Source organism: Asparagus officinalis, chromosome 1 (assembly GCF_001876935.1).
Source record: "Asparagus officinalis chromosome 1, Aspof.V1, whole genome shotgun sequence".
NCBI lineage: Eukaryota > Viridiplantae > Streptophyta > Magnoliopsida > Asparagales > Asparagaceae > Asparagus > Asparagus officinalis.
The window spans coordinates 116,096,423-116,122,254 of NC_033794.1; the positions used below are offsets into that span (position 1 = coordinate 116,096,423).

General features: G+C 35.2%; 1 protein-coding gene across 1 annotated transcript in view; it reads right to left on the reverse strand.

Moving 5' to 3' along the window:
- Positions 1 to 25,832, reverse strand: part of LOC109839980 (DNA-directed RNA polymerase III subunit 2) — a 60,699-nt gene that overhangs the window by 19,778 nt on the left and 15,089 nt on the right. Inside the window, exons 13-32 of the mRNA XM_020408459.1 lie at positions 25,380 to 25,418; positions 25,074 to 25,124; positions 24,892 to 24,990; positions 20,301 to 20,360; positions 20,123 to 20,212; positions 10,727 to 10,831; positions 10,539 to 10,649; positions 10,328 to 10,444; positions 8,954 to 9,070; positions 8,776 to 8,856; positions 2,185 to 2,289; positions 2,020 to 2,100; positions 1,776 to 1,940; positions 1,650 to 1,694; positions 1,425 to 1,502; positions 1,221 to 1,360; positions 1,029 to 1,092; positions 327 to 439; positions 112 to 247; positions 9 to 32 (exon numbers count right to left, since the gene is read on the reverse strand). Coding sequence (XP_020264048.1) covers positions 9 to 32; positions 112 to 247; positions 327 to 439; positions 1,029 to 1,092; positions 1,221 to 1,360; positions 1,425 to 1,502; positions 1,650 to 1,694; positions 1,776 to 1,940; positions 2,020 to 2,100; positions 2,185 to 2,289; positions 8,776 to 8,856; positions 8,954 to 9,070; positions 10,328 to 10,444; positions 10,539 to 10,649; positions 10,727 to 10,831; positions 20,123 to 20,212; positions 20,301 to 20,360; positions 24,892 to 24,990; positions 25,074 to 25,124; positions 25,380 to 25,418 — 1,821 coding nt within the window. The remainder of the gene's footprint in view (positions 1 to 8; positions 33 to 111; positions 248 to 326; positions 440 to 1,028; positions 1,093 to 1,220; positions 1,361 to 1,424; positions 1,503 to 1,649; positions 1,695 to 1,775; positions 1,941 to 2,019; positions 2,101 to 2,184; positions 2,290 to 8,775; positions 8,857 to 8,953; positions 9,071 to 10,327; positions 10,445 to 10,538; positions 10,650 to 10,726; positions 10,832 to 20,122; positions 20,213 to 20,300; positions 20,361 to 24,891; positions 24,991 to 25,073; positions 25,125 to 25,379; positions 25,419 to 25,832) is intronic.

Consider the following 25,832-nt stretch of genomic DNA (forward strand, 5'->3'; position numbering starts at 1 on the left):
TGGCCATGTCGGCTACTAAATTTGTCACCCACCTGTACCAATACTAGAACATAAGGAAAAAACCTATATTAACTTGTACTATAATTCATAATAAACTAAAGAATTCCTCACCTCTGGTCTACGAGTATGACGAATGATACATTTGATAGATAACTTGTCATCTGTATCTGAACATAATAGTACACGGTCAACAACAGTAGTTTCACCTTCTACGCCCTTGTATTTAGCATTACTGTCGACATAGACCCTGAAAATTCCAAAAGGTGTGATATAAACAAAAGCCATAGTGTACGTGATTTACGAAGAAAAGAAGAGGAGATACATACTGATCCTTCAACGCTGAGGAATCCCTTGGATTTTTTGGGCTCTGTTTATTCACATAGATATCGTGATTTCTAATTATTTCCCCAGGTGCAGCTATACCATCAGCATCAAGTATCTAAAAACCAATTTCCAATAGGAACCAATAATGAGCAATGAATCAGCTTATCAGAATCTACAGAGATATTGATATGCATTTACTACCAGAATGTCAGGATCAGAAGGGTGTAAAAATGTAGAAGTCAAATAACACTAAAATACCTTCATTATGAGCTAGCGCATCTCATGGAATAACTAATAAGTGATGGGTTGTGTTTATGGGAAATAGGAATTCTCTAGTAGGTAGTAGACAAGAGAACAATTTGAAACAGACTGGACATATGATATGAATATTGATAGACGCACAAGCCAGGAGCAGCTTAGCAGTTGAATGGGACAAAATCCACACCAACAGAAACCTTTATTAAGTACATACACGAAATTACAATATCTTTTAATTTCACCTAGGATATAAGTCTTAATGGAGTCAAGTGGAGTCATGTAGCTGCACGATAATACTCGACACAGAATCTTTATGTTGCATTTTAAAGATATATACAGTTTTCTGATATACTAGATGTCTAACAATCATCACTCTATCCTTGGAATCGCAAAAAAAAGGTCGCATAAGAGAGTTTATAATGATTAAATTCCTAAGTAAATGTTACCTGCTTGTTCTGCTCATTTTGAGGTCTAATAATTCTGTCAGTTTTCTCTTTCAAAACAGAATATCTGAAAACACATAAAAAACACAAGAATAATAAAAATAAGAGAAAATGTTATAGACCAACAAAAATCATGAACATATAAAAATTACAGAAACATAATCAACACATGCTTTCAGAAATAGATAAAAATACTTTTTCATTGTTATACAACGGCCAAAACCACGGTCAAGGGATGACTTGTTCATGACAATTGCATCTTCAATATCATAACCACTGTAGCTCATCACAGCAACAGTAGCATTTTGTCCTGCTCCAAGCTTATCATAACCCACCTGAAAGAGAAGCATTAGCACTACTGGGTACCAATGCACCTCAAATACAACCACAAACACGAACCAGCTCAATTGATTTTGTTGTTAGAAGAGGTCGCTGAGGATACACTAGTAGGTAGATTAGACTGTCAGCTCGGAAAAGCTGTGGAAAATTTAAGAAAGATTAGTATTGCGAAAGGGAAAAAAAAAGTTTGGCATTCAAATAACAAGTAGTCATTAAGTACTTCTGACAAGTTAAACTTTATTCTTGTCACGGAACTCAACAAAAATACATCCAATTGCTACTTGCCTGATTATAAGCAATGTTTCCCATAGCTTGTTTTCCCATTGCACACTGTTCCGGTATAAAGACATTAGCTTTGGGCAGAAAAGGTATATTCCCTATGATAAGCAATCCATATAGCAATTGCCAAACCTGATATGTATTACGAGGTGACTGATTGTGATGAGGATAGGGGATCAGTCCAGCACAAACCCCCAAAATAGTAAATGGTTCAATCTCCACATGTGTTATGCTTTTCCTGTCAACCTCGTTCTTTTCTCCATTGAGGTCTTTGTCCTGATGCTCGTACAATGATATCTACCGAAGTAGAGGTTAAAAATATATGCAACACAACATAACATTTATTGATGAAAATCACTAGATGAAATTTACTGACCACAGCATTGTTCTCTTCGTTAACATCAAGATACTCAATCAATCCATCACGTAAAAAATCGTTAAAACAGCGAACTCCATCCTGTGGAAGATATATGAAGGTTGCAGTTACAAGGGTAAGTCTGCAGCATATAATCAAAACAATAGAATTGCAGAAAGTAGAGACCCTCAATTCCTTCATATGATGTTCCTTGATTCTTGAAACCCCCTCATCAGCTATCACAAGCGGGCGACAAACACGGCCTCCATCAGACGCAACATATACACAGCGCTTTCAATATCAATAAAAGAAAATAGAGTGTTAAACATTAAGTTCTAAGAAGCTAATCCAAGATGTAAAGCACGAGGGAGGAATTCGGTGAGAATAATTAAATATGTGATGACTATAAGGGAAGAGACAAAAATATACTCTGTGAAAAGAAACAACTTTCCAGACACTAATCCTCATACTTATGGCATACCTAATAGTAACTATATCTCCAACCTGTTACAACCTTAGAATATTGCATCAAACAATTGATGCTAAATTACTAAGTTCCAGGTTTTGTCAATTTTGCATGACTGCCATACAGGCTGAAGCATGCCAAAAGAGAGGTATTACTTAAATAACTTGCATCATAAATTCACTAGATCTCTCGAATAACTCAGTTGCAATGATCTGTTAGAATACCATCATAACTTAATCTTTTTCCACCATTCAATATCTGAATGTATTTAGTGAATTCTATAATTTTCAACATAGCAAATGATAGATAAATTCTGACATGATTTCAGAAATAGTTTTCTACATTTTGTCCTTTCTTCTCACATTAAGTTATGAAAGACCAAAATCAATGAGCCCAGTGTTTTCAAAGGCGTGCTCCTCACAGCGCCTCATGCGGCTTACGATGCGGGGCGGTGGCGAAGTGCCCCACTTTTGATGCATACAGCGTCTTTTACGCCTCGCGTACATCCTTACTTTGTGCAGGGTGCATGTAGTACATATCCTCATATAGTTTTGTTTGTTAACATTTCAATCGAGTCTTTATACTTGATATTTCATATCCTTGTTAACATTTCAATCGAGTCTTTATACTTGATATTTCATATCCCAAAAAGCAAAATAAATCCATTAGGCTTTTTTGGTAACCTTCAATTGATGACCATTACTAATGCTTTGCTTGGATATTAGTCTTGATTTAACATTTGATTTGAAAATTTATGAATTTTGCTACTACGTTGGGTGTTAGCATTAGAAATTAACGCATTATAATGTGATTTTGTAGTAAGATCATGACATTTTTCATGTGAATTCTAAAAACATGTTCTTTTGCGCTTGATTATATATTTTGAAAAATTATGTGGGCGATGTGCGCCTCGCATCACTCGGGCGCGCGCATCGCGTTGCGCCTTACGCATGTGCGCCTAAAGATGCTTTGCGTCTCGTATTGCGCCTCACACATTGATAACACTGAATGAGCCAAAGGTGAAGTTTAACCATTGAGTATAAACCGCAATGAGCCACAACTAAATTTTACTAGAATACAGAAAAAGTTTCTATCCTTATTTAAACACTCACTCCTCACACAGCAAAGATCCCAAAAGCAATGGAGCACAATTAGGAGTGGAAAACAAGTCCGCTCGGGTCAAATTTGGGCCAACTTTATAAGCTTTACAAGATTAAATGTGTGATGATAACTCACCCGTTTATTAAATGGGTTACTAGACTCGACCTGAATGACCCAAATGACCTATTTGAATTGCAAAATGAAAATGTTGACTTTCCAAAAACAAGTAAGCATACATTTGAAATGTTCCATCTAGAATGCACTGGGCTATGATAAATGTTGCACATCTGTTGTAGCTAAGTTGCATGGGTACGGGGACTAGACATGGAAAATTTGTAAAAGGTATGATATGGGGACACAGCTATAAATATGTATTTTATGTATATTTATATGTATTAAAGTTAACAATTTACATAAGATCAATATTGGTTTTTCATTTACATGAGATCAATATATTAGAAATAGATGTGTAATGTAGTGTATAGGGAGTGTATTAAATTATAGTATATAACTAAGCATACGCTTGAAGAAACATATGCATATGTATAAGCCAAGAAGTTTGGGTATAGGTATATGTCGGGTACCAGTACAGCTTGAAACAGAAGTACCCAGGTAATATAGTACTACAGCAAATTACTCTTCAGTGGTGCATAACGAAAGTTTGTAGTATATAAGATGCAGTCCAATTAGCATTTACCAAAAGGATAAAAGCGATAACACAAATAAAAAAGATTAAGAACCATATTCTACTCAACAGGAATTGAACCTCGAAAAAAATGTCATACTTTGGTCTTAAAGAATGTTTGGCAAGCGGTAAAAGTCAATTTTAAGCCACTTTGAAATGTTTGACAAGTAGCTTATTTTGGCTTATAATCCACCAAAAAAATTGAGATAGCCAACTTTTTTTTTCGGTGGATTATAAGCCAAAAGGCTTTGATCATATAACAGATAACACACACACCCACACACACACCCTTTCATCATTTCACAAGATTCAAAGCCCCGATTTCTTCCCTACCCGTTAAGCTTAAATTTAGATTCATGTCCATTTTAGCCAATTTGACAACAATGATGGATTATAATCCACCCATTGCCAAACACTCTACTATTAAAAATAGATTATAATCTGTTAATTTTAATGAATAAGTGGATTACAATCTGAAATTCCCGAACATGCTCTTAAGCACCTACTACTCATATAGTAACTAAACACCAAATCTTTGTTACCGAAAAGAACAAACTTCATCCTCACATGGAACTAAAGTTTTACCCATAGCAAAACTCTAATTACTAAACAAGCAGAAAATAAGTAAAACTAATAACTTCAAGCCTCCTAATATATAATACTACAATTCCAAGAACCCACAAACAAATTCAGACAACCGCCTGAAATTTGACGTAAATCTGTACCACTATGTAAGAGAAGCAATATCTTCTTCTAATAGGAACCAAAGAGAAAAGGCTCCAATGGGCGTAACTTATGAAAATACAAGAAATTCTCAGCCAATTGTAAGCCCGAGAAGACCATGAGTTCCATAGGCCTGAGAGAAGCCCAAAGATCAATTGCAACAATAAATTTAGTGCTACTGTTCGACAAGGTTCATTAAATCAATTAAACGCTAAGTTGCATGGGTACGGGCACAGTTCCTAGTATGGTTAATCCAAATATGTATTTTAGATACATCTATATGTATTAAAATTAATAATTTACATACGATCAATATTTCTTTTTCATTTACTTGAGATCAATAATATATCAGAAATAAATGTGAAGTGCAGAGTATGCACATCCAAGAAGTGTATGACCAATGTTTTAAATTAAAACATGTAGTATATAATCGAGTATATGGTTGAACTAGAGTATACATATATTCAAGAAGCGTCCAAGAAGTTTGGATACATGTACGAGTATGGGTACACGGTGGGTAGGGATACGGCGTCCAAATAGAAATACCCATGTAGCATAGGATAAACGTGTCATTTAGGATTGAACTGAATTAACCCAATTAATAAATGAGTAGTTCGTTTATATGACTCGTAATATAACTTGACCCATATTCGTTAATAACGGGTCGGGTCAAGTCCAACTGGTTACAATTAATCTTTGACAACCACCACAAACCTGACTTCTTGTAGTGCTATAAGCCCTATTAGTCTGAATAAGCAGATTTTACAGTTCCATTTTGCCATAGCATTTTAAAAAGGCATTGTTTATTATCAGAACAAACATTGACAAGACTCATCTCTCTGAACCAATTTGTTACAAACTCAAACAGTACATAAGTAAATAAAAATGCCAAGAAACGTGAAGGCCACATTTGGATTGGGTAGTTGATTTGTCCTGGGACTAATTTAACTCACTATAGTCATTGGTTATTATAATCCAACAGACATAAATTAGTTAAATTCTGAATAATTAGTTTGGTTCAATTTGTTATTAACATCTTTAATACCAATGTCAAGTTTAGGAATTTGTCATTATAAGGCGGTATAGGTTTAGGATATAATAGCAATTGTCCACAATATCCTTCTACCTACCAGTCAGAATGAATTTTGATAAGAGTTTCAAGGTATTTTGGATATACTACATTACACATGTAAAACAATTAACAAAAAATAAGTTATCATTCAATGGACACAGTTTGCAAACAAGTGTTTTGTTTCTAACAAAAAAGTTCTGAACTTATAAACCAGTGAAAATTTTTTGTTGATACTTATTGAGTATTCGCCCCAATAAAAATGATTGTTTTCATAGAAATGAAGATGAAATCCATACTAAGCATCCACCACTCAATCAACATACGTTGCTGCGTAAGAACTCAAACATTCGCATAACAAATGAACCACTCTTACATTACCTAAGAAACCAACAGTACGCCAAAAATTAATGACACTTAGATTGAAGGCTAAAATATGAACTAGGCATTTATACGGCCATGATATTCTCATGAAGAGAACGTAACTTTTATAATAACTTGAAATAGGAGACAAAAGTTTCATATGCACATGATTCGCCACCGTATTGCATTGATTCGCCTCGAGCGCAACGTCATCGTTTTGTAAGAGGTTAAGGAATACTTCAGATCCTTTTTCCTCCAATTATGAAGGTTGTTTGCAACAATAGAGCATTTTTGCTTTTCCGATGGGAAATGCTCATCCGATCCCTTTATTTATTTATTTATTTATTTCTGATAGATGACAATAACAGAAGTGGTGAGGGAAATAATTAAAAAAGAAAAATGTATATAATTTTGAAGAAAGTTAAAAGGTCAAGGGGAAAAAATTTAGTTTAATCCCATGTGGAAAATAGTCAATGGACTATAATAACACCCTGTCCCCCTCCTTTCGTTCAGTCTGAAATCTCCAGATTTGATTTTGATGGACTAAATAGTCCAGCCTAATCTGCCTTGAAATTTGAACCAAATGCTTTTAATGGATATACCTAATCAAAAAATATCCAATCCAAACATGGCCGAAATGTTATAAACCAATGTTTTAACTTTTAAATATCGGCTGAATAAAACAATATTATCAGCGATTTATAGGTTTTGAGGGCCTTCCGCTATGATAAGTTTGATTCTAAATCGGTTATTGTTTTTGGATGTTTATTGTCGATAATGCCGCGATAAAGTGAGTTATCGGCCAATATTGTCAGCCTAAAATTGGAATTATTGACCTTTGGCTTGAGTTTAGATTTTGGGCAATAGGCACCTATTCAATGCACTTTGAACCCAACCCGACCCGAGTTTCTACCATTGGTTAGTGATCCTAAACATAATTATTTACATTTTGGTATGTGTATATTTCATTAAGTAGGGTTAGATTACATTTTAGAATATTATATGATGTATATCACCATCCGGTAATGTCACTCCGATAAATACTACCGATAAATACTACTTATCCCTGATATATCCCTGATATCTGCTATCTGATATAGATTTTAACCGTCTGATAAATCCCTGATAACCGATATTTAAAACCTTGTTATAAACATATGACAGATATCATTGAACTCGGAAATCCAAACATGGCCGAAATGATATAAACATATAATAGATATCATTGAACTAAGGAACTAGGTCACACAATATTGCAAAACATTGTGAAGCAAAATAATAATAGTAGTAATAAGGGTTAATTTAAAAAAAAACCAATATTGTGATGTGTTTCCCACAACCAAGGTTTTAAATGTCGGATGTCAGTTCACGTCGAATGGCTAATATTCATGTCAGATAGCGAAAATCGGAGATATGTCGGGGAACATAAAAAACATATCGGATTTCCATATCGAATGGTGTGCATATATGTAATATAAATATCATAAATAAAATCTAAACATACTTAATAAATTCTATTGTTTAAATATATAAAAAAGTAAATAACTTATGCTACTTAGGGTTGATGTTGAAGGAAAGAAGTGAAAAAAGAGGAATCCGATGTTGATGGTTAAGGAAAGAGAAGATCACTCGCTATTGACTTCGAAGAAACAGCTCGAATAAAAGACCAATCAGATGTCGAAGGAGAGAGAAGATGAGCGACGGAAATGACTTCGTTCTTTTTTTTCATTTCCCCTTACTGATCGGGTTTTGTCTTTGGAAGCTATACTAAGATAATTAAGAATTTGAACTCAAACCTGATAAGATAAACATAACCAAAAGAACAAAAAAATCAGCTAATTTTTCAGACTGAAAAATCGGCAAACATAATTGCACGTCTCCCGATATATTCGCCCGACATATCCGACATGTCCCCTGATATATCTGACATGAACCTTGAAAATACAATACGCATTGAAAAGCTCCATATCGTGTCGATCGGCACCTAAATCTATCGGACATGTCACCCGACATTTAAAACACTGCCCACAACACCCCCAAGAACTTTGTTTTTTCCACTTTAAAAAAAATCCCACTTAATTCCACATGATGAAAATGCCCTCAGCATCAGATAAATCATTTTTGATTTTTTTAATTATTTTTAGCAAAAAACCTCATATTAGACAGTTTGCAATAAAAAAAAACCTCCACTCTCCGTCTAACTTTGAGTGTTAAATGAGAAAACAAAAGTTCTAGGCGGTATTATGGGATACGACCCAAAGTACGAAGGGTTTTGTCAAATCTAGCCTAGTAACAATAATCTGCATTAGACTTAACCTAGCAGAAAATATATCCTCCTGTGAGATTAATATTAAATGAAAACTAATATACCTGCTGATCATTTACAAAAATGCTCACAAATTCCCCAAGTTTCCCTTTCCTGCGCAACTTTCTCATGGCATTCGCAAACCGCTACAAAGGTAACAACCAACTGTTACAAAACAGAATAGAAAAGCAGCGAACAATCATAGGTTTCTATGTAATATGAACTTTACTACAAATTGCATACCTTAGGGTCTTTGTGCTTTCCTAGTATGAGACCATTGAAAATTACCAAAAACGATGTTGGTGAATGAATCTCCTCGCCAGAAAGAGACGCCAAATCTTGAACACCCAAGCTCTGACACTATAATGGCCATGGTAAAAAGTCCATTATATATACAAAATTTTTACACTTTCAATACGATATAGAAAGATATCTTTAAGTGCAGATCACCCTAATCGTTTCATTAATCAACAAGCTTGAATTTTCTGTAAGCAGTAATAATAATTGTTCATGAATTTGATACCATAGTATGTCTATCCAAAGCCGAAAGTCGATACACATATCATAAATACTTACGATCAACTTCAAACAGACTGAACAGTATTGCATGCTACATAATTCCAAAATTGAGATTTCTGCCTCAGTTAAAAAGAATAAAACCAGGATTACTTTTAGGAAAATCAAGTTACATTATTCCAAACAACATGGGATTTTCCAATACTTTGTTCATATGAAACCTGTGAGCTAAGATAATTTAGGAATATCAAGTTTAGCAGAAATAAGAATGATAAGTTTAGAAATCGATTCACTTACTTAGATGTATTGGTATTTTCAGGGTGGACCATGCAATGACTGGTCCCAAAAGAATATAACAAGCTTTGAAAAGCTAAATAAAATGCAGAGCTACAAGATCATTATTTTTAAAATTCACATTAAGTACTAAATTTAGTACATTTTATGAGAAACTCAAAGGTAATGAGATGTCATGATACATTCGAAAGTTTGAAGTACACAATTGAAAATCATAAGAAAAATAACAATAAACTGAAGATATTAAAAGATAATGATATAGAACTGAACTGAGAAATTGCAAATAAATAATCCAACCCACATCCAATGACCCAAATCTCATTTGTAAGTGTAAGATCAAAACAGAGAGAAAGTGATAAGCAAACTAATTATAAACCGCAGTCAATCAAATGAAAATGATAGTAGAATCAAATTGCTGAAAGTGAATGATTGGAAAAATGATTTTTCCCTGTAGTAGATGGGGACTTTAGAGTCTATTACATCCTTTCAACTTTAATAATGAGGTTCTGAACCTTCAAACCCACTCTTCCTTTCATCATGCAATATAAACACAGAGTTAGCACACAAAATTGTTCTTTTAGCGCTAGCAAATTTCTGAGATTAAAGCTGGCACTGGGAGGCAGAACATTGTTTACTCTAGAGACAAACAATTGAACATGAAAGAAATATTTTCATGCCAACGGCCCCCAACCCCCTAAAAGAAAAGTTCAAGAAACAAAGCATGCAGTCCTTCAGTAATGAGAAAGTTAACTTCGAGCATGTTAAAGACATCTTGACAAGAATAATATCTCGAAGAAAAGAAAATACCACGGATATAATTGGGCCCTCTTCTTCATCAGTTGTAACATGAGTCATTAAAGCAAGATTTTTTGTTAAACCACATGCTTCCCCTTCTGGAGTGTCACACGGGCAAAGCATGCCCCACTGTTACAGAAGGATACTAGGTTACAGCCATTATCTTTTCTTTTCTTACAAAAACAATGGGTGTACCAACACCATATAAGCAACTGGCACTCACCTGACTTGGTTGCAAAGCTCTCGGACCACTAACTTTTCTAGTTTTCTCAAATTGCGGAGATATGCGTGTCATGTGGCCCAAAGCAGCAATAAAGGAAAGCCTACACAGACCCTATGAAGAACAGTTAAATAATCAGAATGTTTAAATGAGTGTCATTAAAAAAACTAAGGTTAAAAACTAAAAATTACCTGTGAGACACCCTTACGATGCATTTTGAATCGTTTCAAATCCCAATTCCCAGTAGAAATCGCTCTTTCTAATCCCTGTGTGATGGGTGAAAACCTTTGTAGAACCTGCAAAAAGATTATATTAACGAAGAACTTCGAAAATACGGCACAGAAAACAGCTGTCAAACAAGATGATACGTAAAATATTAAAATATTTGATCATAAAAATGACGGTGATTTAACATACAATAAAAAGTAATAACCGAATGCGGTCACTTATATTAGTTAAGGCTGCTATCATGGCTAGAATTTGTCATCTAGAAAGAGTTTACAAACAATCACGATAACAATAAATTACAAACAACTGACAAAAATAACATAGTTGGAACATCCCACAATTCAAAAGTGAAGATTTGCATAATCTTCATAGTTCATGTGCACAGGTCCACAGGAACATGCACTAGTATGAAAATTATTAGACAAGCATACGGGCTGTAAAAGTATCAACTTATCATATAGCAAGAGGAACAAAAGAAAAAAATTACAATAGTACAGTTGATGATAAAGTTGGACGAAGAGCACTTTAGTTACAATAGAGCAGAGTCACCATCCAAATTTCATTAATCACATGAGAACTATCACTATCATCATTAATGAACAAACTGTAGTTGATGGCTGGGGTCTGTGTTACCTCGGTACTTCTAATATATAGTCGTACCCATATACCCGTTCCCGTATACGTACCTGACAATTCTTAGACACTTCTTAAATATATGCATATATTTATTCAGACTTGTACTCAACTATACAATGCATGTTCAATTTAAAACACCCATCATACAGTTCTTGGATATATCATACTAGTCTCGTGCGTTAAGCAAAGACTTCGCCACCACTTGACGAAGTCCACCCAGCAAATCCACAGCACTACTAGTCCCGTGGATTTGTCGGGCTTATAAATGCCCTGTTGTGCCCAACAATTAGGGCACAGCTTCCACCTCTTCGCCGATCGAATTTTACCCCGATCTCCCAGCAGCTTCTACCCTGATTTTCACCCACCCTCACCCAATCTCTCCCTCTCAATCTCTCTTCCTCAATAACCCTAACATCATTCCCTTTATTCTCTCCAAAACACCTCTTTCTCTCTCAATTCTCTCTCTTATTCTCACCAAACCCATTCTATCCAAAATTATTCTCCAAACCTAAATTTCGCAAACCCCTTGCCAGAAGATGCATCCCAGATCATGATCCAGCAACATACATGTGCATATATTTTGCATATTATCGGGATGTTTCTTTTTTCCAATTCAAGTAAACATAAAGTATATTTGAGGTAAGACAATTTGTAATTCATATAATGGATTATATTGATAATTTTTGCTAGATTTTTACTCATTATTCATAAAATACGACTAAATGCATTTCACATGTGATAGGTGGTTAACGCTTCTCCGAGACTTTGACATGTGCAGGACATTATCATGGGGTAGTGATGTTTTAGCATACCTATATAGGGAAATGTCGAAGGCTGCTTTTATGCAAAATAAAGAGCTCAAGGGATGCTTGACATTGTTACAAGTTTGGGCATGTGAGAGATTGGTCTTGAGACCAAGATTATGCTAGACGCGAGTCTTAGATGGACAGATTCCACTTGGCAGCAGGTAAACAATTTCGAATCTAATTAATAATATTACTTTTAAATTTTAAATTTGGAATTAGAATCTAACCTTCTATCATACACGCAGGTGGAACGTCACTAAAACATATGATGAGGCCCCGGCAAGACATTTTTATAGAGGAGAGCTCGACCGGATGAAAATTTATTAAGTATCAAATTTTTTAAATTTAAGTCAATTTAAGCTAGTTACTAATAATAATTTATATTTTGTAGTTCGAGTGGCAGTCATACGGAGCTTTTCCACCTCGTCTACCACTGATTTGCATGGAGGGACATGGTATATGGAGAACCAGAGTCCCTCTCGTTTGCTTTAAAGTTATGGAGATACACGTGACAGATTGCGTGCTTAAGTAGTTTGGTTTCGCACAACACGCTCCACAATTTGTATAAAGAATAGAAAGAAAGGCGTCCAAGGGTGGGCATCAAATTGACTGGCGACTTGTGCATAATCTGTACATTACTAGATGGAATGATAGGCATTTGAGCATCGTCGAGCAGATTTATCCTCCGATGGAGCAAATAGATTATATAAGATGGTATCAGGGGGTTACCAAAAGATGGATAACCACTCAAACCACGCCGCCAGTCAACGAAATTGAGATACATTCCCAACAAGCAAGAAACGTACCAAGGGGTATAAATGAAAGAGAATGGGTAAGTAAAATGCGTAAATTTAATTAGTTTTTTTAATCCATTAGCTTTTGGTTGCTTATTTATATAAGATTATCTTTTTACATGATTGCAGATAGACGCTATGGATGAGATAGAGGAGATTGCAAATGAAGGCATAGCTACTGCCAGAGAAGATTCAGTCCATGTATCGGTATTGCATCAGATAGTGGGGAGGGTTCGTAAAGCTCTTCATCGAACTCATGAGGATCGACATGATGGTCACAAGCAAATGGCACGAGAGGAGAGGGCATATGTGCACCGACGAAGGCAAGGTGAATCTTGCTCGCAAGACAAGGAAGCTAGTCCGTCACAGCAAATTGGTCCGTCACAGCCCCACACACAACCGAAGTGCGAGCACGTACAAGCTCAAATCGAAGGAGGACGCCGACGATTGGAGCAAGTACGAAGAGGAAGACAACAGGGAATGGATGAAATTTTAGGTTCCATGTGATAGATTATTAGTTTTTTTGCTTAGTCTAAATTTATCGTATGGATAGACATCATAGACTTGATATATTTGAATTTGGTTGGAATATTTTGTCGTATGGATACGTATGACGTAGCTATTGTGTCGTGATGTTGTGGATTCATTAAATGTGTTTTTATCCAGTGTTTATTTCTTAAAATTTATAAGTAAATATTATCTTTTTACCCAATTATTATAAGTGGATGTTATATTTTTGTAGCCCATACAAGTCCGCCAAACAATATATATGAAGCGATATAGCCCCGTGCATGTTTTGTGCATGTTTGGGGCTGCCCAACAAATCCACGAGACTAGTAGTTCCAAGGATTTGCTGAGCGAATTTCGCCAAGTCGTAGCGAAGTCTCTGCTTAACGCACGGGACTAGTAGTCCCATGCATTTTGGATGGCCGTAGGAAAACCCACGGTACTAGTAGTCTCGTGGGTTTTCTGAGATGATTTAGTGGTTAATTAAGGGCCACTAAACATACGGGACCAAAAGAGCTCAGTTTTGCTAAATAATTAGCAAAACAATTGGTTTTGCTAATTATTTAGCAAAAATAGGCTCTTTTGAGGAAAAAACTCCATTAATAAACAATCTGGTCATTATTCGTCTAGATATTCGGTCAAATTCGATTCGATCATTCATTTAATACAAAATGAATAAGTTTTATAAACGAATAGAATTTAATCAAAGGTATATTCGATTCAGTTGATTAATAACTATTCGAAAAAAAATTACACTTTGTTCCTATTAATTAAACTTACTGCAAACATTACACATCCAATTTTTTTTACAAATATTACCCTTGTAGAAATAACAGGCCCTAGAGTCTCCTCCTATTTCTTTACGCCTCCAAACCTCAGTTAGTGATAGCTATGCAATGTGGAGATTTTTATTTCACAAGAACCCAAGGTAAAATATGAAGAAAAGAAAGAGTGGCCGATGGAGTATTCGAACCTAAAAACTTTTGGTTAGGAGCTCCCAATTGTAAAACCCCGTGAATTTTAGAAAATAGTATGAATTATATTGATAAATGAGCTCTAATTATGATGTGAATATCATTTATGGATGAATGATTATGCTAACAATTGATTTGAGATCAATTAAGAGTATATATGAGATCATTTATGGATGAATGATTATGCTAACAATTGATTTGAGATCAATTAAGAGTATATATGAGAGTATACGAAGGTTAAACATGCATGATTATGCTAACAATTGATTTGAGATCAATTAAGAGTATATATGAGAGTATACGAAGGTTAAACATGCACAAAGAAGAAATCTGAAAAAACAACCAGTTAAGAGTATATCTGCATTACACTGATATAATTCGAATCTGAAAAAACTCAAAAGTCAAAAGTTGTAGATATCTTCAATAGCTTTCCAATACATCTTAAATCATCTCATTCCGAGGTCGAACGTGAAAGTTACAGCCAAAATACCGAAGACTATTTTTCCAGTCTAACTGGGTTTCCTGTTTCGGGTTTGAGTTGTTTTGATTCGGGTTTGCAGCAATATATATACATGTTTACACACAAAAAACACATCTTTTCATCAGTATTACAAACCCTAGCAGCCCCTCTTCCTCACCCTCAAATCCTAATCATAATTTGTGAGATTTAGGAGAGTTCTTGAGGCGTTTGTCGAGAGGAAGGCTGAATTTTGCGACTTTGGTGAAGAGGGATCTTGCACGCACTTGTTCAGGAGTTCAACACGATGTTTGAGGCAAGATCATCTTCATCCAAACCTTTCCTTGTAGTTAATTCAATATTTAATATGTTTAATTGATGAATCTCATGTTTAAGCTTAACCCGATGTTTTAAAATATTAGTTTATGATGTTAATCTTTAAATCAATATGAAAATCTGTAGTTTTAGTTGTTTTTATTAGTTTGATGATCATGATCATTAGGGTTGTATTTAATTTCATTTTTAACTTGTTAATCATGCTTAAATCATGTTTAAACCCTAGTTTAATAATTATTTGAGTTTTCTTGCTAATTAAAGAGGTCTAAACCCTAGGTTGATGATATCTAAGTGATGTGAGCATGTTTAAGTGAGTTTATCTCTGTTTAATGTTTAGAATTTATCATGTTTACTTAACCATATTTATATATTAGGTTATTTGAGAAAGTTTGATTAATTAGGATGTTAAATCCAAATTAGTTTAATTCAAGTGTTTATATCATGATGAGTTAATTTCTGTTAAGTAATTATGAAAGATTTAATCTTGTTATATGCATCATGTGATAAAAAAAAAATTAAATAAAGTTACAAAATACAAAACATCAAAAACATGAACTTGTGTTTTTCTCTCTGGCCGGTCGACCGACCAAGAATAGTCGGTCGATTGGCGGGGCCCTGAGCGTACACATTGTGTGCACGGTTGCTTTCGGTCAACCAACGCCCTAAGGATGGTTGATCGACATGTGTTCTCTTTTGTTTGAAGTGTTGTTTTTACACATTTTGTTTTCGAATGCGGGGTTCAAGGCGCACGATAATACACGCACAATCATGAGTACACACGTATAGTGTCGTAGCACACACATGGATATCTCAAAGAGGATTAATACAATTATTATTTTGATTACACGGGAGATATGAGTTATTTAAACATTATATACATGTATGGGTATCATTGATGAGTACCGCTCAGTACTACTTAGGATAGTGCGCTAATATACCATTAGTGCAGGCCATTGAGTCGGGTTTGAGGATGCTTGATCTAGTAGTCCGTCCCGCACATAAATACGATGAGGCTTGTGAGCCGTATACCTAGGATACCTGATTTGATAGTCCGTCCCACATGTTGATGCGAAGAGACTAATGAGCCGTGTACACTTTTAGGATACCAATTTGGTAGTCCGTCCCGCATGATAATGCGATGAACTATAAACTTTGTAAAGATTTGCATTGTGATAATTATCTGATAGCCTAAGTCTTGGTGGACGTCATTATGAACATGACTCATCGCTGAGTTATATATGACCGAGGTACTTTACTCTTGTAAGTACGCGGGATTATATGTAGTTGTTTACATTATCTTCCAAAGAGTAGTGGAAGTTATTTTTGGTCCGATATTTGTGATGACTTTACTTCTTTGCATTGCTTTCCTTTATTCCTAGTTTGGAATTGATAATTAGCGATTCACGATTTAAGACATATGGTATATACATGAGGGTTTTCTTATTTAGATTATTTCGCTCGACGTACTAATTTCGTGTTGTGAGTTTCTAATTATTAATTCTATTTAGATTGTTTATTCTTAGTTCAGTATTGATATTTAGTTATCTATAATTTGAAACATATGGTATATACACGAGGGTTTCCTTATTTGGATTATTTCGCTCGACATACTACGTCTCGTGTTGTAAGTTTCTATATATTAATTCATTTTAGATACAGGGTAAATGATCTAGGTAGACTATCCTTAATAGATAGAGCATCTATCACATCTAGTAGTCTTTCGCCTGGGGGCGGATGGAGATGATCTTTGCTATAACGCTCTGACGCTCTTGTTGTTTCTTTTTTTATTTTTTAATTCCTTTCAGGTAGCAGCTCAGAGTTCCGAAGAGCCGCAGGATGACGGACTTCCAGCATAGTCGTTGTCACATGTTTTTAGTAGATGAGACTCTACCATAATTAATATTTTCTTTCGAACATTTAGAGTTTTGTATTTCATCATGTAAAGGTTGTGTGCTTTAGTTTATTTTCAGTTGACTCATATTGAGATACTTCACATTTATTTCGAACTTCAGTTGTATTCAGTTTATTCAGTTGTGACATGATTATGTTCATTAGATATCTCTTTCTACATCATGTCTAATGCATTTATTTCCCTTATTTTGCATGTTTTGTACCTACACTTGTTGATTCCACTAGAGAGGTATTACTGTGATAGTAAAACGTGTTGTTGCACAGTGTGGGTGCATGGCAGGTTTGACATCTCTGAGTTCACCTTGGACTGCAATCATGTGTGAAAACAGGGGTGTCACACCAACGCACACCAGCTTCATAAATATTTAGCTTCATAAATATTTAGCGAATAAACAAAAAGGTAATTAACTCGAACTTGAATCCCACTTTGGCAATAAGGACAAATCCGAATTCAGATTTGAGTATAGGAAATCAAACCAAATTCGAATTCAGACATGATGATAGTTGAGTTTATTCGGTTCGTTTCTACCCCTAGTTTCAGCCTTGAGAATTACAATTTAAAAGGGCTGTTTACATATATAGCTGAGAACTATGATTATATACCGTGAGTCTTAGTTGTGTCCTTATACCCCAACCTTTTACAAATATGTCGTGTCCTGTACCCGTGCAACTTAGGCTAGGATGGATGGATTCAGAACTTGATGTTAATGATAATAAAATTTGCACTTGCCTCATGACTTCATACAATTGTCAATGCAAATCCTTGATGTCAGCTTGCTGAAGTCAGTTAATGCTGTGGGATTAACCTTCAACACAAGAGCACCCTGCATACCCACCAGTAACATGCGTCCTACTTAAATAGGTAAGTATGCGATGCATAAAGGCTCATTTTCTAATCAAGACATAAGTCGAATTGAAGCTTATAGCCTGACATCACCAAAAATAAGGATGAGAACTTTTGTAAGCACCACTATACTCTTAATGTTGAAGCGTTTTCAATAACTAAAGAGGTTTGGGGCTTAGCCTAAATCTAAAAAAGCTGAAATAAAGATTAGAACTTCGACCAGAATAAAAATAGAAGCATCAACCAATTGGAGAAAAATACGACATAAAAAAGCAAACAGTGGGGAATGATGGTCATTTCACACGGTATAGATCAAGATAAATAGTATGGTCACTATGAATTATCCATGACAAAAGCCAACCACGTTGCAGGTTGGAAGGGTAAGTTTATTCACATGGAATAATAGAGGGATGCACATAATTAACTATTACATATGTTGGGCATTTTATTTAAAATGGTATGTCATACTATTTAAACTGATATGTCATACCAACTAATCAGCACGGGACTCCAAAGTCCAAATCACCATAACTTTGATATCCACCATTTAGAACTTCTAGATGTAAAATGGATACAAATTACTGCATATTCTAGTGCTAGGTTTCATAGACACAAATAGAACCAAAGCTACCCTAAGAGGATGAAAAAGACACATGAATCAGATGCAATAAAAAAAAGTTTACTTTAAATTTAAATAAAATCATGGAACAGGTTATATTCGAATAGAAAATGAGGATTCATGTGATTGATCATAAATTAAAGCTTTCCTTTTGGCTAAATTACCAGATTGGTAATAAAAGTAGAACCTAAAGACCAAATTAGTATTAAAATTACTTCCGACGACAACGAAGTATATAAATTTGCATGATGCGATAAATAGGCCCAAAAATATTTTCTGGCCATTTTTCCGGTCACCACTCATGTGATCTGTCACTTCATGCTTAGGTGACATATTGATGATGACTTGCTAGCTATAGTTAGCCTCATTCGATCTGTTAGAAATGGGATCTTCAAATTAGGGCAAAAGAAAAGAGGGGTTTCTAATTTGGAATTCTTCTCTTTCTTCTTTCAATTTGGAGGTTTTCCCATTGCTTAAGCTTGAAGAATCCATGTTCTCCAACAATGGAGAACCTCCAGTTTAAAAGAAGGAGAAGAAGCTCCAAATTGAAAATCCCTCTATTTTTGTGCCCTAAATTGAGAGTCCTTCCTAACGGATTGAATGAAGCTAACTATTGTTGCCAAGTCATCATAATTATGTCAACTAAGCATCAAGTGATAGATCACGTGAGTGGTTGGCAAAAAAATTGCCGGAAAATTTAATTTTGGCTCATTTGTCTCATCGTGCAAGTATAAGTACCTTGTTGTCATTGGAGGTAATTTTAATACCAATATGGTCATTAGATTCTGCTTTAATACAATAATACCAATCTGGTAATTTAGCCCTTTCCTTTTGCTATATGAAATTGTATCAACTTGGCTTTGTTTATCATGCTAAGAGAAAATCATTTCATCTGTATTTCCTCATCTATCAAACTTATGTTCCTTGACCACATTCTGCATGAGCTCAAACCTGTAGACAGATAAAGGCAAGTCCTAGTACCTCACCTTAGTCTTACAGATTTTCGCCTGCTTCTCTGTGACCCATAGCTAAAAACTCAAATTTCAGGGAAAATTTACTGCTGATCTGATTGGTAGAGAAAACATCAGAAAGGTTGTGATGTTGGCTAAGTAGGACTACCGCAGTGTGCACATTCCCAGAACCGAAGAGTGGAGAACATGGAGTGGGGAAAAGAATGGTAGAATTAGAAAGACAAAAGAGAACACCTAAGCCTTCATAATGAACTAACTCAAATCAGGTCAGGTATATGCATACCTTAACCAAATATCCCGCACTTAGTGGCAGAAAAGCTTAGTTATCTATTCCATTAGCAAGGAGAATATTATACCGAATTATCATCTCTTTGAACCTCTTGACATAAAATTTATAAGTAACGCTATGAAATACACTGACAACTTTAAAGAATTAAAAACATTAAACTTCAAAAGAAAGAACTAAATTAATAATTTTAGTAGGAGAACTTCTCTGTGACTTACAGAAGTAAAATCCAGCATTGCGCTATTAGACTTTGAATACGCGCTGTTCACATGTTCTAAAGCATGTGTGTTCATTGTTTTGAATAAATCCTAAAAAAACAGTTTCCAGTTAATACAATCACATATGATCATGTTCAAATTTAAGAAACATGAGTTTCATGCCTGACTATGAAATTACCTCAAAAAGCAGCGACATAAGCTGCCCAGATAACTCCAAACGTTTATTTCCCACGTAATCCTGATAGAAAATTACAATCAGCAACACTAAGAAGATCATAACAAAATCACAACTACACAAATATAACGTGTACGATCAGATAGAATTGATATGGTCAGCCTATCATGCTATATATTCATTTGACAGCATTTAGTTTTTGTTTTCCTATTCTGAAAAATATTGAAGCCGAAATACATCCCTATCCTCATGCCGAAATTACAAAAAGATAAAAAATAAAAAAAAAGAAAATACATTGAAGCTTTTAGCAAAGCTACTCGGAGGATTAATAATTTACTGGTTTTCATGAAATGACAAAAAATAGACGAGAATAATATCAACAGCGACACCAAATAGTAAATAAATTCAGAAGCATATGTGTAAAGCGCACACCAATCCTAAACACCTTGTAGCAAAACTTGAACAAGCAAATAATCATAGCACTAGCTTTACGCTTTCACAGCAGACTGAGAGAGGGTATCACAGAAATTTCAGTGATAACTAAGATCAATATGTAAGCTAGAGGTTAGACATGGGGGATTAATAAATGAAAGACTTGGGGAAAACAAGAAGAGAAGAAAAATAGGGAATCACACTGACGACAATAAATCTCTTCACAATAGTGAAAAAAATTTGTTTCTTAAAAAAATTAATTATATCAATTCAGCAATGTTATACCACTTCCTTCTTAAGAAACTCAAACTGTAACGTAAAAACTAATCAAATCAAATCTCAACACTCAAGTACCCAACTATACTGTGATACACAAATATAAGATGATAACTAACATAAGCATAATCCTAATCATAAGATAATGATGAGATTAGACTAGATGACTAACAGAGTTAATTGATTGTGGTTCAACATAAGTTATGTAGCATGTCTGGGAAATGGTCAACATGGCTTATAAACCAAAAAAGGCTTATAAGCCACTTTTATGGCTTATAAGCCACTGAAATATGTTTGCCAACCGGCTTAGATTTTCTTATAAGCCAAAAAATTAAGCTGCCCCAAACCAGCTTATTATATTGGTGGCTTATAAGCTGGGTTGTTTGACCAAGTATATTGACCGACTTCCCCTTACTATTTAAGATAATTCCAAAACCTATGTCCTTTTTGGTCATTTTAACAATAATGATGGGTTATAATGCACCCATTTGTCAAACACTCTCCTACTGAATGTAGCTTATAATCCATTTATTTTACCAAACATTTTGGCTTATAATCTATTTGGCTTTTAATTCATTTGTGGATTATAAGCCAAATGGAATGTAAGCCAAGTTGCCAAACGTGCCTTTATACTGATTAACTGATGTTAACTTCGAAGCTCATCCAATATGTAAGATCAAGCATCTTGGTCAAAGAAGATTTGACCTCAAATTTTGAAAAGGAGCAACATGTAGAACTTTGAAATGATAATTCAAGATGGTTGTGCAGAAGCATAAAACAAACCCACATAATGGAACAAACTATTTCATAGGAAGCAAATGGAGTTTCTTTAAAAATAACAAAATCATGTGTTAAAAGAAACAACATTGTAGTCAATTTTTGGGGTGATACCAAGCTGAAAATTACCATACTAGAGATAACAAGTTATATAAGCTGGTAGCACAAACTAGGCATGGATAGCAGCTATCAGAACTACATTGCTTAACTCGCTCAGCTTGGGGTTAACTTCGATTGGGATGGGCAAGATGTCTCAGGGATACAATCTTGGGCTGAGAAATCTAAATTGGGCCAAGGCTCTGACTCAGGCTCGAATCCAATGACTCTGTACATCATTATCTCAACCTCTACGTATGATTTAGGTATCAGTTCTTGCTTGTATTCCTAAATCAGTTCTTGCTAGTATAAATCTTGATTTTGGTCATGATAAATCTCATGATCACTCAAATATGAGCTCTGTTGAAAAAATATTGATGTCACCTCAAAGGATAGCAGGGCCAGGATGTTTATAGATCATAGCATCCCCATGATAAATGAAGGCCTATAGGCAGTAGTACTAGATCATAACAGCTTCTTTTAAATGAAAGTATGTCACCAAATAATAAGGATATCGATCTCAAGAAATATTATCATACGCGTCCATGAGAGTGTAAGAATATTCTCGACGACAAAACCTGGATTATACATTTAGTCAATCCTCAGCGTAAGGATGTATCTGCTTGTTTGCATTGTTTTAAATATCGGCCGATAATCAATATTATCGGCCGAGTTATCGGATTTGAGAGCTCTCCGCTAGGATAAGTTGGTTTTGTAATCGGTTATCGTTTTGGAGAGTATATCGGCGAGTTATCGGCACTTATCGGTCGATAAGTAAGGCTTAATTATCAGGATTATTGGTCGGGCATTTTGAGTTGGATTGTTGAGTTTTTAAACCCGACCCAACTCGCTTTCTACAATTAGTTAGTGATTCTAAACATGATGATTTACATTTTGGTATGTTTATATTTCGTTAAGCATGGTTAGATTATATTTTTAGTTATTATATTATATATATACACCATCCGGTATATCACTCCGATAAATACTACTTATCCCCGATATATCCCCGATTTCCGCTATTCGATAAGGATTTTGGTTGTCCGATAAATCCCCGATAACTGATATTTAAAACCTTGCTTGTTTGTCGGGACTTGTCGTATCACATGAGAAAATAATTCTTCCAAATCATCCTAGCAGCTAACCCATATGGATCTTCAACCTCCAAGGACAAGGCAGGACATACTGATCTTTTGAAAAGGATGTATTGGTACCCCATCACGGAAAAGATTATGGTGATAATAAGAATCAAAATAGTATGAAAATGTTGGATTAGAATAATAAAAAAGGATAATGAAACGGAACAAGAAGACAGGAGACGATATATGGGGATAAAAAAGTTCGACATCCTTTTTAGCATTCCATCGCTTTTTTCCCGCTCTATTATTATATGTTTATATGTCACACTTTTCATAGTTTCCCTTTTCTAAGAATATAATCAGAATTCGAAAAATCTGGTATCGAAATAACAGAGAAAACAAATCTGGGAATCTTACTGATGTGACCAAAGAAGTAAAGGCACAGTTAGAAGAGCGAAGGGAGTTGAATAGACCTAGTTTTCTATAAGATGAAGTAAAAAAGATAAAGAAGAAGTTGAGGCAGTTGTAGTTGTTAATAAAATGCACAGAATTGAATCTACAATTTGATAAGGTACTGCAAAGATTTTTGGTATATAGCGATTTGCAGAAATTCTGTCCTGAAGAGGCTGAGTGAAAAAGCAGTAGTTTACTAAACAAAGAAAACTTATCACAATTGACATAGCAAAAGTCAGTCAGTGCAAGTACATTTCTGGAAACCTGTAACCTGGTTACGCGGATCAACATCACCTGCTTTACAAGAGCCGGTGGGCTTTCTCCAAGTTTGATCTGGGAGAAGGATTTGGATTGAGGGTGGAGAAAGGGATTACGAGGTCTCCAGACCAACATAACTAAGAGCTCATTTATGAAAATTTAGAATACGGTAAAAAGGAACTCATTCACTCAAAAACAATTAATCAATGCTACAGAAAGCACTAGGCTCTGCCCAGACGATTTTCCTTTTGTAATTATATGGAGGTCGGAGGTGGTAGATGAAGAGGACGAGGCCTATGATGCACGGATACGGATACGGGACACGGATACGACACAGACACGGATACGGGATACGGTAAAATCCAAAAAAATAGGATACGGGGATACGACAAGGATTTAATAAAAATTATTATATATAGAAAAATTTATAAAATTCAACTAACAATCTAAAATATGAATCTATCACAAAATAACAAGTTTGTAAACAAAAAGTACCTCAAGATGAAGTGGAAGCTGAGAGATTGAGAGAGAGGATTAGGGTTACGGTTAGGATTTTTTCTTATTTTCTTTCGTTTGAGTCAGCTGAGGATCGAATCGAACGGGAGATTTGAGAAATAGGGATTGGTTTTTCAATCGAACGGTTCGGGTTGGATTTTAACAACCAAACCCGCAACCCGAATGAATCGGCCTTCGACGAATCCGAGCCGTGTCCGAGCTCCTTTGACCGTGTCCGAGCCTAATTTGACCGTTGACCCGTGTCGGACACGGATGACCGTGTCCAACACGTGTCATGCACGTGTCGTGACGAATCCGTGTCCGATTCGAGTCGGACACGGATTCGTGGCCTCCGGGGGCAAATTCGTGCTTCAGAGGACGAGGCAGCAAAGGAGCACATGGAGAAGAAGAATAAGGCATTGGAAACATCTATTTAAGAAAAAACACTTCATGTTTTGGAAGTGGTGAAAGCACTCTTCTCAATCAAAGCACTCTTCTCAGAAATTATTGTCATGGCAATAAAAATGAAATGTTTTACATATAAGCAAATATATTTAACAATATTTCTTTTTTCCTTTATAAAACATAGCAAACCACGCCTAAATTACGGTCCTAAATTGACTGTCGTTTAAACTATCTGAAAACCATGTCACTTTTTACAAGAACAGACCAAGATAAAATGAGATTAAATAATCAAATAGATGCATTAGCATTTGATCTGTCATGACCTTATCATCCATGGTGTCTGAGTTTAGAATTGCATCCATCATTCGTCTCAGCATAACCGCAGCATAGATACATTTCGGTCGAAAATTACCATGACTAACCTGGAAGAGTTATGAGATTATGAAATTTAAAATTGGAAATCGAAAAACAGTCAAGGAAGGACATGAATTTCACAGAAATTTACCGGCACATTAGCAAGAAATATATCACGTATAATTTTTCTTGCTTCACCTTCCTACAAAGTACACAAATAAGAAGTAAGCCAGATTTGTATAGATTACAGAAGAAACGAGGACACAAATTATACAAATATGCAAAGAGGGAAAAAGGAAGGTAAATGAAAGAAACACCAAAAGCCACATCTACAAGATGAATATCTGTGAACCAGTGCATATACTCATACAGGTTAAGAAAAATCCATATCACAATGTTCATGAGTATGAAGAGAGACCACAAGCAACATGTAAGCTTATTCATGGATATTATAAACCTTTCTTATTCTAGCTCGCGCAGCACCAGTGCTCCCCGCCTGCATAGACAAACAGGAATCAGCAAGTCTATCATATCACAAGCCCTCTGAAACATATAAAACGTAATATCTATGGTCAAAGAGATGCAAGAAAGCACATAACAACAAGAGCAATTCCACTGTCACCCGGAATTGCAGATTAAACCAATACACATGTTTATGCATTAATTTAAAGAATTTGGAAGTTTACTAAAAATAAAGCATGGAACTATATTAAAGGGGGGAATCCAACTTATAAGTTAAGGTTTGGCACATGTTTAAATGGTTTATTTTCTACCAAAACACAACCAACTATGATACTATTTTTCATAGTGTAGGTAAATTACACAAGATGCCCCAAAACTTCGGGAGGGTTCCTACAACACCTATGGAGACTTTTTTTTTCCACTGAACCCCCAACACTTAATGTGTCTC